We start from the raw sequence: 16,218 nt of genomic DNA on the forward strand, positions 1-16,218 counted from the left end.
TGAGTTGTTTTCTTCCTGTAAGTCTTGCAGTGTGGGCTCATTTCCCTCCAACACTGCGAATGTGATGAATTTCATTCCCAGTGTGGTTTTATTCCCTCTATATATAAATTGGTAGAAAAAAGCACTGAAGCTGCTGGACTCATAGATTTTATTCCCCTAACTCTGCCAAGGTCAAGAGTTTCCCCCCCTTGTGTAGCTCAGTGTGGATCAGGGCACCAACATTGCAGGATTAGGGCTTTCGTTTGTGTAACACTGCAGGGTCATAGATTTTGTCAAACCCCCAGGAACAGCAGAAGGCTCAGTGGCTCAATGGACATTATTTAAAACAGCCAGATACACAGTACTCTGGGAATCAGAAAAAACTTATCTGCTATTCATTATCAAAGCTGTGGCTGTGAAACTATTTAATAGTCACCTGTGTTAAAAATCAATGCCGTTGTTGCACTGTAAGTAGCTCTGCATCAGGTTTCCTCTTGTACATTCTGTGTGATCTCTCCTCCTGCCGTAGACCGTGAGCCCAGCAGCAGCAGCTACAATGTCTCTTCAGGAACCTTCTACAGCTGCGTCAGTCAGATCACCATCGGTAAGTGAACTTTAGGACTGACTAAGCAGTTATTGTTGACAAACAAAATCCTCTGCATGTTTTGCTTGTCTATGAAAGCTCCACTCCAGCTGTTTGTGTGTTAGTAGGATATCTGCAAGAAAATCGATCTGCACAAAACCTCTGGTCCATTCTGCAGAGACAGTAGTTTGTAGCCGTCCAAAACAAAGAATCCTCACAGCAGCAGCCACGGATTTACCACTGAACCAGAGTTAAATGACATCATTAAACCTGACATGCCAGTCAGTACATTGAAAAGGAAGAAAACACATCATAATCCGATGAATTAAGCAGCATAGTTTATTTCCTGGTCCAACAGTTCTGATTAGTGCAACAGTAAAAGGGCTACTCTCTAAATACATACATGCTGGTCTGCTGATTTGTACACCATTGCAAATAGAGTTAAAATTAGCAGAAAGAAATGTAAACAGGTAAATTATTTATTACCCATCAAGCCTACTTATTAAATTGTGACGTAAGAATAACTAAATTTCTCTGTAGAGATTTTGAGGACTTGGTGGTTAGCACGTTTGCCTTGCAGTTAGAACATCCCCGGTTCACATCCCAGCCTTCTACGAAGAATTTGCATGTTCTCCTTTGACACGCGTGAGTTTTCTCCAGGCTCTCCGGCTTCCTCCCACAGTCCAGAAACATGCTCAGATTAATGGGTAACTCTAAGTTGTCCGTAAGTGAATGTGATTGTTTGGTAACCTGTCCAGGGTGTCCCCTGCCTTCCCCCTCAAGACTGGGTTATGTTTTACATACGAACATGATGCATGGAAATGAGGCGCTCGAGAGAACACGTGACTTTTATACTCCATGCAGTATCTGCTCCCAAACTGCAGGGGGCAGTGTATTGTAAACACACATCTATCTAGTCTACTCTAGTACTAAACTAGAGTAGGAGAAGTTTGCAATTGTTTGCACCACTTTCAACATGGCATTTTACCGAGTAGTTGCATTTCAGCAGTTAGTTTTAATTTCACACCATGAATTGTGCATAATCCGGTTGTCATGGTGATCTCTGTGTGATGAATCATATCAATGCTTGGATATCTGAACTTCTGCTGCTAGGAGCTCCTGTTCTTCCGCCAGCTTCACATGTCTCCATCTGCTTTGTCAGAAAAATTTGGAGGTGCACAACACAGAAATTTTCCGCTTGAGAAGGACCCTGTGAGGGGGCGTGGCTGCTAAAATGATGTAGTTCATCCGCACCGACGCTGCATGGACACCTGAAGCTTAAAACAAGTTTAGTCAGCTGGGATTGACCCCAGCCTAATGAGGATTAAGCGGATGGATGGATGGATGGATGGATGGATGGATGGATGGATGGATGGATGGATGGATGGATGTGATTTTGGTCACTAGGTGCTCTATGGAGTTATATTTTGATGAGTGGTTACATGTAGGTGACAACACACATGTACAGATTTTCCACTGATCAACAGTTGTCAGCAGGAATGCCCCAAGAGACAAGAAAAAGAAGACAACTATCAAGCAAACCTGGATTTGAACAGAGCAAAAAACATCTTTAAAAATAATCTTTACATCTGTTTAACAGCTGCTGGATAGAATGTTTTCCACACATTTTCACACTACCAGTGACAAGGTTGGACACACCTTGTCATTCGCTGCTTTATATTTTTTTGCATTATTTTCTACATTGTAGATTAATACTGAAGAATAACCCTTTTTTGTTTATAACATAATTCCATATGTATTCTTTTGTAGTTTTGATGTCTTCAGTATTAATCTACAATGTATAAAATAGCTAAATAAAAACCATTAAATGAGAAGGTGTGTCCAAACTTTTGCCTGGTAATGTACCTACAGAGGATGTGAAAAAAATCTTTGTGTTAAACTTTACGTATTCAGGCAAAGTCAAAAAGATATTACAATGAGAAAAACATTTTGAAATAAAATTCTGAGATTTTTCTCAGTTTCTTTACCAAGCAAAATGAGTCTTTACTATTAAAGAAAGTAATACATGAAAGTCTGGCAGCAAGGATGCCAGAAAAAATGTTAAAAAAAACAGTGGACTACTGAAACTTCAAAAGCTGTAAAAAAACAAACAAGCAAACTGTGAAATACAATATCTGTAAAATAATTATATTTTTAGTATATTTAAATGTAGTAAAACCATGTAATTTTACAGTCACATGGTGTAAAACAATGAATTACTATTTATAAAAATTCTGATTTTGATGTGGATTTCACTTTATTTTTTAACACAGGTAATATGTGAATTAGTATATTTTTGTAATTTAATCTGAGATATTATTTTTTTGACAAAACAGCGAAGATCTGTAAAATCTAAAATATTGACCATTTTAAATTCTTTAATTAAAAGCTCAGGTGTGAATACTAAGATTAATGAATGCTGAGTTCCATTTAGCTGCTTTGGTTTTAGAGTCCTGAGATAGTGCATGTTGGCTCACTGTCACACTGAACAGAATCATTGTAATGTAAACTAATAAGGCAGTATCTGGTTCTAGTGTGGTAGTAATGTGTTAAAATTTGTATCAATTATAATCTTCCTGACAGCATGCTGACGGGGAACTAGGATTTGCTAAGCAGTGAGAAAATGAAACGATTCCCCTGACATGTCCTTTGGTTTGTACGTCCGAGGGTTGTTGACAGGAAATAGGTGCACTGGTGACGAAGTTGTCTGAAATCATTTTCCTGCCTGTCACAAAACTGCAGCCTCATGCCATATGCGGTGGAGGCCTTGCTGCTTGGCATTTTTTCGATGAATATTACAGCGGTTGGAGGAGAAGCTGCGAGCTATAAGCTGTGACAGTGAAGGGTTCAGCTCAGGCCGCTGCTGCTGCTGCATGCAGGTGTTCCTCTCTGCTCTTTGTGCTACATAAAAAAACTAATGAAGTGCTGAGGGAGAGCTTTGGACCATTGAGACTCATCCTGTTGGTTTTACAAAGGGAAAGATCTATAGTCTTGCCCCCCACTCTGACATCAGAAAGACTCAGTGTGCTGCCTGTGATTTAAAAGCCCTGGCCTTTGTTTGAGGGGAAAATACAAGTCAGCATCACTGTAGGTTCTTAAAAGTTCTAATCGATTATAATCTTGCATTAATTCCAGCCTCCTCCATTGTTGTGGGAATTTACTGCAGTTGTGCAGCTGATAGACAGAGCTAATCTTCACCCTTAGGCAGGGATTCAGCGAAGGATGACGAGAGAAATAATCGAATGCACCAGGCTGAAGTTTCAGCAGCGCCGCCTCACTGACCACAACCCAGCAAGAGATCAGCTTAGGTTACATCATTCCTTTGTCTGTAACATGCTGGACGTTAGGACATCAAAGGTTTGATAAGAGTTTCTGGAAGAGACAATCTGACAATCACAAGTTAGTGAAATGACTGACTAGATAGTTGGCTGGTCGCACAGCTGCTTCTTTCACTTTTCATGTGAACCAACACATTTGAGGAGAGATCTCTGAATGCACACTTGAGCGTGACTCATCCCTCTCTGTTACCCGAGTAGGAAGCAATCTAAAACTGCTGTGAACACTTTTACTTCCAAGCATGTTTGGATGGATCACAGTCAGAACAAGATTGTTTAAAACATACATATTTATGACAGAAAGAGTAGGGGAAAATATCTAATTTCAAATTTTCTAACTGATATTGCACATTTTTTTCCCGGAGTGGGCCTGGGATCTTTCTGCGTGGAGTTTGCATGTTCTCCCTGAGCATGCGTGGGTTTCCTCCAAGCGCTCCGGCTTCCTCCCACAGTCCAAAAATATGCTGAGGTTAATTGAGTACTCTAAATTGCCCGTAGGTGTGAATGCGAGTGTGATTGTTTGTCTGTATATGTAGCCCTGCGACAGACTGGCGACCTGTCCAGGGTGTCCCCTGCCTTCGCCCGAGTCAGCTGGGATAGGCTCCAGCACCCCCTGTGACCCTAGTGAGGATAAAGCGGTGTATAGAGAATGGATGGTTCATTTATTATTAATGTTTATTGATTTAAAATGTGATGGATCATTACCATGAGACACCATCAAAACATTAACTGCTCCATCTTCTAATGGAAGAGTGAGAATTTTAGGTATGCTTTTCTCTAAACATGCATGTATTTGACATTTGGTTATTTATTACATGGTTGAAATAAAAATAATAAAAATGAAATGAATTCAAAGAAGAAGCTAATAGGACCTTTCTGTAAACCATCTCTGGCAGGTCATTCATTGCACAGGAGCATCTAATTATTGGACAGTCTGCTTTAGAGTTAATTATACTATAAGATACACTGCATAAAGTACACCACCGTTCAAAAGTTTGGGGTCACCCAGGCTATTCCATGTTTTCGATGAAAACTTACACTTTTATCCATGTGCTAACATAACTGCACAAGGGTTTTCTAATCATCAATGAGCCTTTCAACACCATTAGCTAACACAATGTAGCATTAGAACACAGGAGTGATGGTTGCTGGAAATGTTCCTCTGTACCCCCTAGTCCCCGACAAATAGACTGTTTCTGCTGCTCCCTGATAAAAAAAAAGAATGTTTCTGCTGGTACCTGTTTAGAAAAAATAAGAATGCAGATGTATAAATGTTAACTTGCTGTTTCTGGGAAGGTTCTTGTTATAATGTTGTGGTCGTGGCTCTGGACTCTGAGGGTAACTTGTTTTTCGATAATAAACCAGATAAAACGTTAATGCCTGGCAGTGGCAAACAGCTTTGGTTTGATTTGATTAATGTTTCATTAGTGTTTAGGTTGAGATTTACAAACAATGTTTTCACTGTTATTGTGTAAAAGGAAGACTGCTGTTTCAAAAGCACTTTATTTGTTTAAAATGTTACTCTATTTTTGTTCATATAGCAGGATTTTAAAAAGTGCTGAATACACTACTTTTAAATTCATTATTTAATCTTATGTACAACAATGCGATTAATTGCAATTAAAAATGTTATTGGCACTAAAATTGACATTTTGATTTGGAATTCTTCAGATCTAGTCGAATTTCTCTTTCATGTTAATGTGGTTATGTGTGCAGAATGTTGGAAGAAAATGTTGTTTGTGTCAGTGACAGCTGTAGCTGGAGGCTCTCTGGTTGTCTGTCCATCATGGAATCATGGAGTAGGACTAGAATCCCTTGGTTCACATGAGACTCAATTTGAACTTTGCAGGAGCGAGCAGTAAAAACATGAACTGCTACAAATAGTGCTGAAAAAGAAGATTCTTTTTTCAGTACAAATCAACTTGGTTGCAGCAAATGTGCGAAGCCTTGACAGCTGCTTATTAACCCTAAAGTAAACTCTCCTTCCTGCACATATTAAAAAAGATACTATGAAATGGGATCATCCAGTGTAATAACTGCACAAGGTTTGTTTTGCTGCTACAGATCACTGTTTCTCCACACCGTTGTGACTTACACTACCATTCAAAAGTTTGGGGTCACTTAGAAATGTCCTTATTTTTTTTCAATGAAAATAGAATTAAATGAATTGGAAATGCAGTCTAGACTTTGTTAAAGTGGTAAATGACTATTCTTGCTGGCAACGGCTGATTTTTAATGGAATATCTCCATAGGGGTACAGAGGAACATTTCCAGCAACCATCACTCCTGTGTTCTAATGCTACATTGTGTTAGCTAATGGTATTGAAAGGCTCATTGATGATTAGAAAACCCTTGAGCAGTTATGTTAGCTCATGGATAAAAGTGTGAATTTTCATGGAAAACATAAAATTTTCTTGGTGACTACAAACTTTTGAATGGTAGTGTATGTCTTTATATAAATGTGTACAGATGGCATTCGGTGCATTGTACAACCTTCAGCTTCATATTTTACTGCATGTGTTTCTCTGGCCCTGCTCTGTTGCTGGAGACTCTCCATCAGCTGACAGAAGCACATTCAGCGCTCAAACTCTTGCTCCACCTAAAGGACTTCCACCAGCAGTCTTGTGTAGACACTCAGCTCTAACTTGTTATTGCACAGTGCAGCGTATGGCCCAGATACCTGCACCTGCATTTGTTGTCTTACCTCTGAGGTGTCAGGAAGTGGAGGGGCTACATATCTGGGCCTCGTTCTCCTCAGAGAGCCACGAGGGCACTTTTTTTTGATGACTGCGACATAGATATTGCTTAGAACACACTATGTCCGCGCATTGTGAGTTTTGGAGGTCGTTCGGATACATGCCAGGTGTAGATTACAGTACCACCTCCACCCCTCCCGCCATTCCAGGTGACTTTTATTGGATATTGAGGATCGACGACGCAAAGCAGCTGTTAGTGTTTAGGAAGCAAAAAGACAAATTCAGCTCTTTTGAATACAAACAGTACATGGACAGTGTTTCTGCACAAAGCATGATGTCAAAATTTGACATTTACACAGTGACATTGTGATTTTAATATAACTGAATGACATTTTTGAAACTTTAAGAATCCATCAGCCTCTGTATATTGGTTGATCAAAGTTCAAATGAAACTATTTCACCACACAATTAAATTACTTTATTAACGTAAACACCATTACGTCCCTGCCTTCCTGGGATCTTGAAGTTTGCATGTTCTCTCTGTGCATATGTGGATTTTCTCCAGGTACTTCGGCTATCTTCCGTCCGTAGGACTGACTGTGAGTGTATTTGTCTCTATATGTAGCCCTGTGATAGACTCTTACCTGTCCAGGGTGTCCCCTGCCTTCACCTTAAGTCAGCTGGGATAGACTCCAGCCCTCCATGACCTTAAGAGGATTTGACGATGTATACGTGATGGATGGATGGAACTTCAGCACCATCATTTACACCAGTGAGCACATCACCAACAGTTTTATAAAGTCTAAAATATGAGTTGTTGTCCTGCTGCAGCCTGTGCTTTTTTTTTTTTAACCCACATCATGATCTTTTTCTAAATCTAACCAAATACTTTCAGTGACTGAACTTAACCAAACACTGACTAATAAAAACGAAGAAAACAGAATAAAAACAGTGAGTGAAAACTGAAGTCTACAATTCTACAGTTTCATTTAGCAGACGCTTTTATCCAAAGCGACGTACATCTGCGAGTAGATGCAGCACAAGCAAGGATCTAGTCCGGAGAAAACAACCTACATAAGAGCCATTAAACAAGTTCAAGTGTTATATTAGGACTGTGGAGTCTACAGGCAGAGCAGACGAACGAGTCAAAATGAGACTTGATTTTTTCTTAATGTGTATATAATTTTGACCCAAGAACGTAGTTGGCTGAGAGTCAGATTTATGCCATGGAAATAATGGGGCATCATTAAATGAAGTTATAATAGAGTATTGAGTCAACTAGACGAGGTCCCAGCTGACCCAAATATATTTTAAATATGTGTGATGATAATGCTTATTGAATGATTGATAACAATCAATAGGTGATGTACAGTATATAGTATGTTTATCCTCTCTGGGCCATGTATTCATTAAGTGCAAGTCACTCTCTTCTAATTCAGACCTACATCTTTGGATCATTCTGCTGTCCTGCTTGGTGCAATCTGCAGTCTGTGTATATTTGTTGGAGTTGCGTTACCTCTCACTGCACAACGGTAACTGATACGGCTAAATATTTCAGACAGCAATATATTTTATCCAACAATTCCATCACCTTTTTTGGGGAGGTCAGTGATATTCCATGACGCATTGGTTTGTGTCTCGGCTGATCCTTGTTCCAAATCACGCAGTAAAATAGGAGTGATGACAATAAATACCTGTAATGTGAGTGCAGCTCTGCATGTCGCAAAATGGTTATTAAACATATGTGTTTCTTTACATAAAACATGTGTTTTCTAATGTATTTGTACTTACAAAATACTGGATGAGTATAGGGCTGCACAGTGGTGTAGTGGTTTGCACTTTTGCCTTGCAGCAAGCAGATCCCTGGTTCAGATCCCGGGGTGGGCCTGGGATCTTTCTGCATGGAGTTTGCATGTTCTCCCTGTGCATGCGTGGGTTTTCTCCGGGTACTCCGGCTTCCTCCCACAGTCTAAAAATATGCTGAGGTTAATTGATGACTCTAAATTGTCCGTAGGTGTGAATGTGAGTGTGATTGTTTGTCTGTATATGTAGCCCTGCGACAGCCTGGCAACCTGTCCAGGGTGTCCCCTGCCTTTGCCCAAGTCAGCTGGGATAGCCTCCAGCATCCCCCGCGACCCTAGTGAGGATAAAGCGGTGTATAGAGAATGGATGGATGGATGAGTAAAATAATTATAAAAATTGTTTTATCTGAAAGGCCTCACTCATTACTACGCCAAGGAACGGGGCAGAGTTATGTGACGATTTGCGTTGGTTTGTCTGTCTGTCTGTCTGTTAGCAACATTACTCAAAAACAGATTTGGATTACATTTTTCAGGGAAGATCAGAAATGACACAAGGACGAAGTGATTAGATTTTGCCAGTGATGCGGCTTATAGCCTCGATCCACGATTTCTGTATCACTGAAACACGGCACTCAATGCTACTACAAATCGACCGCTGCAGACTTACTAAGATTTCTCTGAAAAGATACAAGGAATGAGCCTTGGCGGAGTACTCCGCTCTCTGAGTGCTTTTCTTGTTCCTCATGGACTTATTTTCTTCACTGTACATTAGCTAGTTGCAATCAGTACATAATTTATTGATACTTAATCCATGCAAAGTAAATTACACTGTAAATCATGGATTGTAGTATAAATGTTAAAAGAATTTACTGCATTCCTTGATTATTTTTGCTTTCAAGCTAAACCAACCAAAGAAATTCCGCCATATAATTTTCAAGGGGGCTGTTAGATCTTTCTTGCCAGAAGTTGTTGTGCTTGCCAGATTCCCCTCAGGGACAATAAAGACCTTCTCACTGCTCTAGCTGTTGCAAATGCTGACTCCAGCACAAACATTATTTTGGGGACGCCCGGCCTAACTCGGTTGCACTCCATTGCGTGAAAACCCCTTTATTCTCTCAGAGAGTTAAAGGCTATAAAACAGCTGAGATGAGAAATAGAGTATAGCACAGATTTATCCCTCCTCCTCAGAATTAATCCTCCAGCTGAATGTGCTGTGCGAGGAGCGAGCTGGAAGGTTCAGAGACTGCCAGGCGTTCCACTTCTCTGCTATTGATCGGGCCGTGTTTGTTCATTGCTGATGTACCTTCGAAAATCTGCTTTGCTTTGTGTTTCACAGGAAACAAGGAGGTGGTTGGGGAGAAGTGTTCCCTGGTCCCACCTGCCCCCCGGTGTGTTGCATAACAAGAAATCAGTAGAAATATAAAATCACAGTATACTGTTTCGTGTGTTTGTGTAATTAAGCTCAGTTGTAATCTCATCAATCACAAATAGTGTATTTGGGAACAAACTTACTGAATTTAAGCTTAATTTTCACACAGGATCTTATAGTGTCTATAGAAAATAAATAAACACTAGCATTCAAAAGTTTGGGATCACTTAGGAATGATCTTATTTTTGAAAGAAAAGCATTTTTTTCAATGAAGATAACATTAAATGAATCATAAATACAGTGTAGACATTGTAAATGTGGTAAATTACTATTCTAGCTGGCAACGGCTGATTTTTAATGGAATATCTCCATAGGGGTACAGAGGAACATTTCCAGTAACCGTCACTCCTGTGTTCTAATGCTACATTGTGTTAGCTAATGGTGTTGGAAGGCTCATTGATGATTAGAAAACCCTTGTGCAGTTATGTTAGCTCATGAATAAAAGTGTGGGTTTTCATGGAAAACATGAAATCGCCTAGGTGACCCCAAAATTTTGAACGATAGTGTAGACTAGGCAGAATTACACTAAAAGATCTACAAAATAACTCATTTCAGATAAAGGTGCACTTACAACAAGCACCATTTAGTGTTATGCCTGTGTGGATAATGTTTAAGATACACAATCATAATAATTTAACAATCATTCCTCTTTCTTGCCGAGAATTAGATGAAAACGCTGACACCACACTCATTTCTATGCATTCAGCATGGCGCTAAAGCAGAAGCATTTAGCTTAGCTTAGCATTAACACTGAAGGCAGGGGGAAAACGTTTGCTTTGTTTTTTCAGAATTCAAAAATGCAGACCAATGTCTCTAAAGTTCACAAATCAACATAATAAATCATCTTTGTTAAATTTGTACAGAAACAGAAATCTATGAACAGTAACAACCTAGGCTAAATAGCGCTTTGCAATAGCATGATACAGAATGACAAAGTGATCAATGTCCTGTGCAGATGGATGAAAATTTTAAAACAAGTGTAAAATACCTGTAGATGGACCTTATTTGCTTTATTTAATTGCATTCAGTATAGAACATTGCATTGAATGGTTTGCTTCCACCGCAATATGTGACTCTTTTGCTGCCGAATACTCCATCATACTCACCAGTTAGCAACTAACTTGTCTTTAGCTGTAATTTGGTGTGGAACAGCTTTCATACAATGGCATTATCAGAGTTTTATTTAGTTTTTTGTCAAAAACGTGTTCATTTTTGCGAATGACACTAATAAAATTTGTGAAACTGAGTTAAGTTCTGGTGCATGAAACCAAAGTAGTCAGTTGAACAAGGTCTCCTGATACATCAAAAGAACAAAGGACAACAGAGGTGGATAGATATTCTCTGTTGATTTGTGACTCGGAGCGACACCTTTCAAGAGTCTTATCATATCAGAATGTTTCATCTTATAATATTTACTCATCACTGTATACTGCAGCACTCCAAGCACAAGCTACACCTACTGGACATTTTCCACAGTTTTCAGTAGCATCTTAAGGCTGACGTCAGCAGAGTAACCGTATGGAGGTTTTGTGCTAAGGATTTCCTTGGTCAAAATGATATTTCCAAATGTAATTTGCTAAATCTATATCCAATCATGGTCAAGATGTCCCAACATTGGTTAGATAAAGGGAGAAGATTGGTGCACAGCATTACTGTATTGAAAGTTGTTAGTGAGAAAATTAAAAGCAAAACTATCATGACTAGGAGATGAAACAGTCAGCACCATCAGTTTACCCTGATATGTAAAAAAGAATAGAACTGTCAACTATTTTTGAACCAGTCCACCACTGAGCTGAGACACCTGAAAGCCCAGAGCTGAGCTGAGCTGGGTCACCAGTCTCAGAGGCCTCGTGAAACTGAGAGGGAAGCCTGCTGTGGAGAAATGGAAGGCCGAACCCAGCTGGTTCAGCAGTCTGCTGGCCATCGTTAAGGGGCGAAAGCCGCAGAAACTGTAGTTGACAGTGCAAACCTGAAGATCTTCACAGCCTTTCTAGTCACCAAACGTCCACTTGAAAATGTAATTAATGGATCATTTTAGCATAAATCAAACAGAAAGCATAATTTTGTTGACACTTTAGCCTTTTTCTTGTGTTTTTTTGCCTGTCAGCTGTATGACTATGAGTTGTACTTGTAGTAACATAAGCACCTCCTACTCTCCATCAGCATGTTTGTAACGGACTCAGTAAGACACTAGGGGCTGATGTTCACAGTTTCCTCCGCTAGAGGGCAGCATTGATGAGGAGATACGTCTGGCTGTTCAGGTTCATTTGCCAATCAGGATTACAAAAGCCAATCCAGAGGTCAAAGATCCTGATAGTAGAAGCAGCAAAATCCCCAATGATTCTTATTGTCAGCACTGAGATGTAGAGGACCAGTCAAAAGTCTGGACACATCTTCTCATTCAATGGTTTTTATTTAGTTATTTTATACATTGTAGCTTAATACTGATGACATCAGAACTATAAAAATACACATGGAATTATGTTGTAAAAAAAAAAAAAGTTAATCTTCAGTTTTAATCATATAGAGTATTATGCAATTAAATAAAAAGCATTGAATGAGAAGGTGTGTCCAAACTTTTGACTGGTAGTGTGTATTATTATTATTTATATCCTCTTTATTTGTCTTTGTTCAAAATGTTGTCTTTCGACAGGGTTTGACCTCGGAGGTCAGGTGGCCATTGGTTTCTCACACTGGAAGAGTCCTTCCTCAACGAGCGGACGGAATCTTCCCAGTCCAGACTGTGTCCACTCCGAGGCCTCTGCCGTCCCGCCCATCAGCGAGCATCTGGAGCCGGTGTCCTGCCCGGCGTCGCTGTCCATCACCCCACTGCCCACCTGCAGTGCCAGTCAGGAGACGCTGTGCGACAGCAGCACAAGTACGTAGTGTGATGGAAGAGTACATGTTTTAAAGTTAATGGGGGTGAATGTGTTGTCTTGTGGCTTAGTTGCAATCAGCAGCTACAATAATGTCTTCTTGTAACACCACACTGACTCCATGATGTTGAGATGACGCCTCTGTTGGAGTCATATTAGGACTACCTGGCCCTCTTATGGCTTAAGATAGCTGTTTATTACTCTGGCTGTATGTTTGGGGGTCATTGTTTTGATTCAGAAAGATCTGGGAACATGAAATTGCATGAGATTCTTCCTGTATGTCTTTAGCATCAAAAGGAAACTCCATATAAAGAAATGGAGCCCAAAGACTATAAGAAACCTCCACTATGCTTCAGTGTCCTCTCCAGCCCTTCAGCAAGCAATGCAAAAAATTATGCTGGTCTTTTGGGGGCCTTGTAGCAGTTGAGATGCTCAGGCATGCCTCATTTAAGTTCTCTGATCCACAGCCATTAAGCACTACTACCCCAAGCTAAACAGTCAACTGTGAAATAAACCACCTCTCTCCTCAGTGTCTTTACCTCCTTTTAATCGCTTTTTGTTTTCTTTTTTATACTGCTTTTTTTGTGACTGACTAAAAGGTCTTCCTCCACATACTGAGAGGGTAGAAGTAGTAGACTTCAGAATCACGGGCTTGTAATTTCAAAATGCAGCACATATCCCTTATCATATCACATGGCCTTAATGAAAAGTGCCCTTCGCTATGTTACGAACACATTGTAAACAATTGCTTTTAACCAAACTGAATGTGTGGAGTAAAATATGGAAATGGATTTCTCTCTGAAATCAGCTGTCACTCTGTTTGAAATTATTTATAAAGTCTAAACAGTCGACATATTGGCAAACTAAATTCACTACTCATGAAAAGCGTATGCCTACCACTGCACCAAGGGCCTAATTTCTGTTTTCAGTACATCGCACCAAAGCACAATCCTGATTAAAAGCACACTCTGTTGGTCCAAGACGCTTTAATCCACTTCTAACGGCATCTTCACATATGGTTAGTGGTGTGAAAAGCTGCAGTGTTTTCCTATTTGTTTTCCAAGCCTGTTTTTACAGTTTTGAAAGAATTGAAAAAAATATATATTCCAAAGTTGCCTTCTGTTAGAGACAAATATTTCAGATTTTTTGACACATCAGTGCAGAGCACCTGCTAACATTTTTCTGAACCTCCTGTTCTTTATGCATTGGTGAGTTGCTTGGCTTCTGACCAGGGCATCGCTGGTTTCTGCCAGTTCTCAGCTGATGGCGATTGCAGCTTGCAGGATCTTTCATCTGCTTTCCTTAGCTGCTACAGTTATGATCCTCCTTATACATTGTCTTTGTGCTTAAACAGCAGATCTAGAGAACCCTGTGCAACATGAAAAAATTAGAGAATCTAGTTTTTATCGTTTTAACATGTCCATATGGTGTATTTTTTATATGCAAGAAGACATACTATGAGTTAAGTAAGTAGTCATTGCCATAGCTGAGCATTTGCCCCTGAAAACTGCAGTGTATTCCCAGAAACACAGATTCACACTTTCAGGGTTTCATATGTAACAAACCTGAGGAAACAATCCTGTCAGCTTGTAGGTTGGAGCTTTGTGTTATTATTCCCCCTCAGAATCAGGTTTTGGTCAGACACATATAGCAGAATTTCCCTAATATTACAATTTCATTTTTAGGGTGAATAGAATAGAATAGAATAGAATAGAATAGAATAGAATAGAATAGAATAGAATAGAGGTTTCCTTCGTATACAAGGAAAAACAAAATAAAGTAAAATAATGAAAAAGGTAAGAGCAGCAGTAATAAAAGGGAAAACAAAAATATACATTCTAGAAATAAAATAGGTACACGTTATAAAAATAGAGCACTTTGTGTTTTGAGAAAACGTTTTAAAAAATAGATACCCTGAGAAGTGAATTGCATATGTTTTGTGTTGTACAGATGCTATATTGCACTTGTGCTTCAGCAGAGTCGCAGGTGAGCTGGTGTTCTCGAGTTGCTGTGGAGTGGAGACAGAGGCAGGGTCACTATAGAGCTTTACATTCTAAAGAAAGGAATCTTGTCATTACATCTAAGCCATTTTACGACAGAAAGAGATTATTTTTATAGCAAAAAAAATGTAAATACGCTAGCAGTCAAAAGTTTGGACACACCTTCTCATTCAGTGCTTTTTATTTATTTGTATTATTTTCTACATTGTAGATTAATACTGAAGATTAACACTTTTTTGTTTACAACATAATTCCATGTTTTCTTTTGTAGTTTTGATGTCTTTAGTATTAATCTACAATGTAAAAAATAAATAAAAACATTGAATGAGAAGGTGTGTCCAAACATTTTACTGCTAATGTGTGTTACTTTGATACAAAGAAATTCTTACTCCACATGCTGTTTAAATATTTGACAGAAACAAACCTCTTGCACCAGATTATGTAAAGAACTAAAAATTCTGTGTGTGAAACCAGATGCAATCAGCAGTCATGTGCTGAAAAGGAGACAAATATGTCAACAAATGAAAAGAAGTAAATAGCAAAATATCTTTAGAATGTAGAGCCACCATTTTTCTAGTGTTGGTATAACCTGTTGGTGCTTGGAAAAATGTTTGTTACAGGTTTATTTTTTCAACTTTTGTTAACCCTTTACGCTTCAGTGCGTAGTAGGTGTACCGCCGGAGGTACACCTACTAATTTGCATAGGAATTTCAAGAATGTCCGACGGCTGCAAACGCGATTATACAAACACTATACGCCGATGGAAAGCTTAGATTCTCATGAATCCGCCGGTATAAACCACTTTCAGATGCGATTACCACAGCGGGTGAGAAAAACACATTTGTCCGACAAAAACAAATATTCATCCATCCGTTCTCTATACACGGCTTCAACGCACACAGCGCGACTCACATTTCCAGGTTCATTATTACACACAGAAAAAAAGATTCCACAAAAAATGGCCATAATCCAACCTTTTACATCCAGACAACACAAGCCAGTAAACTATTTTGTCCAAAACATGTCCTGAAGTCGGTATAAAATCCACGAATCGGTCGTTTTCAAGGAAATGCACCTCGCGATGTGCGTCCAATATTCCCTGTATTTTTCGTCATTTTTTAAATTTAAAAATAGAATATTAGCGATTTTTTGTACTGAAAACGGCTGGAATTGACTGAACCTTAAAGGGTTAAAAAATGATCACATCAGTTCAACTTTTGCTGTTTTTTCAGATTTCTGACATCTTAACTTTGTAATATTGAACACATGGCATTAACAACATATTCCTGAGTTCTCTCTGCTTCTAGCTATGGATGTGCTCTTTCCAAAGTGATGCCGGATTTTATATTGCAATAAAAAATTAACCTGCAGTGAGTTCAAATGTGACACCCAGTCATTGCTTGGGGTTCAGGGAGATAGTTAGCACATATATGTTGTAATTATTTAATCAGTAGTCTCTACTTTGCTACTTTCTTGAACCACATACAAATAAACATTTGATTTATTTGCAAGCTGAAT

General features: G+C 39.1%; 1 protein-coding gene across 1 annotated transcript in view; it reads left to right on the top strand.

Annotated features, from left to right (window-relative positions):
- LOC110968797 (anoctamin-4-like) overlaps positions 1-16,218 on the top strand; it is a 91,418-nt gene that overhangs the window by 4,086 nt on the left and 71,114 nt on the right. Inside the window, exons 2-3 of the mRNA XM_051948617.1 lie at positions 509-583; positions 12,478-12,702. Coding sequence (XP_051804577.1) covers positions 509-583; positions 12,478-12,702 — 300 coding nt within the window. The remainder of the gene's footprint in view (positions 1-508; positions 584-12,477; positions 12,703-16,218) is intronic.

The sequence above is a fragment of the Acanthochromis polyacanthus genome, chromosome 1 (genome assembly GCF_021347895.1).
Source record: "Acanthochromis polyacanthus isolate Apoly-LR-REF ecotype Palm Island chromosome 1, KAUST_Apoly_ChrSc, whole genome shotgun sequence".
NCBI lineage: Eukaryota > Metazoa > Chordata > Actinopteri > Pomacentridae > Acanthochromis > Acanthochromis polyacanthus.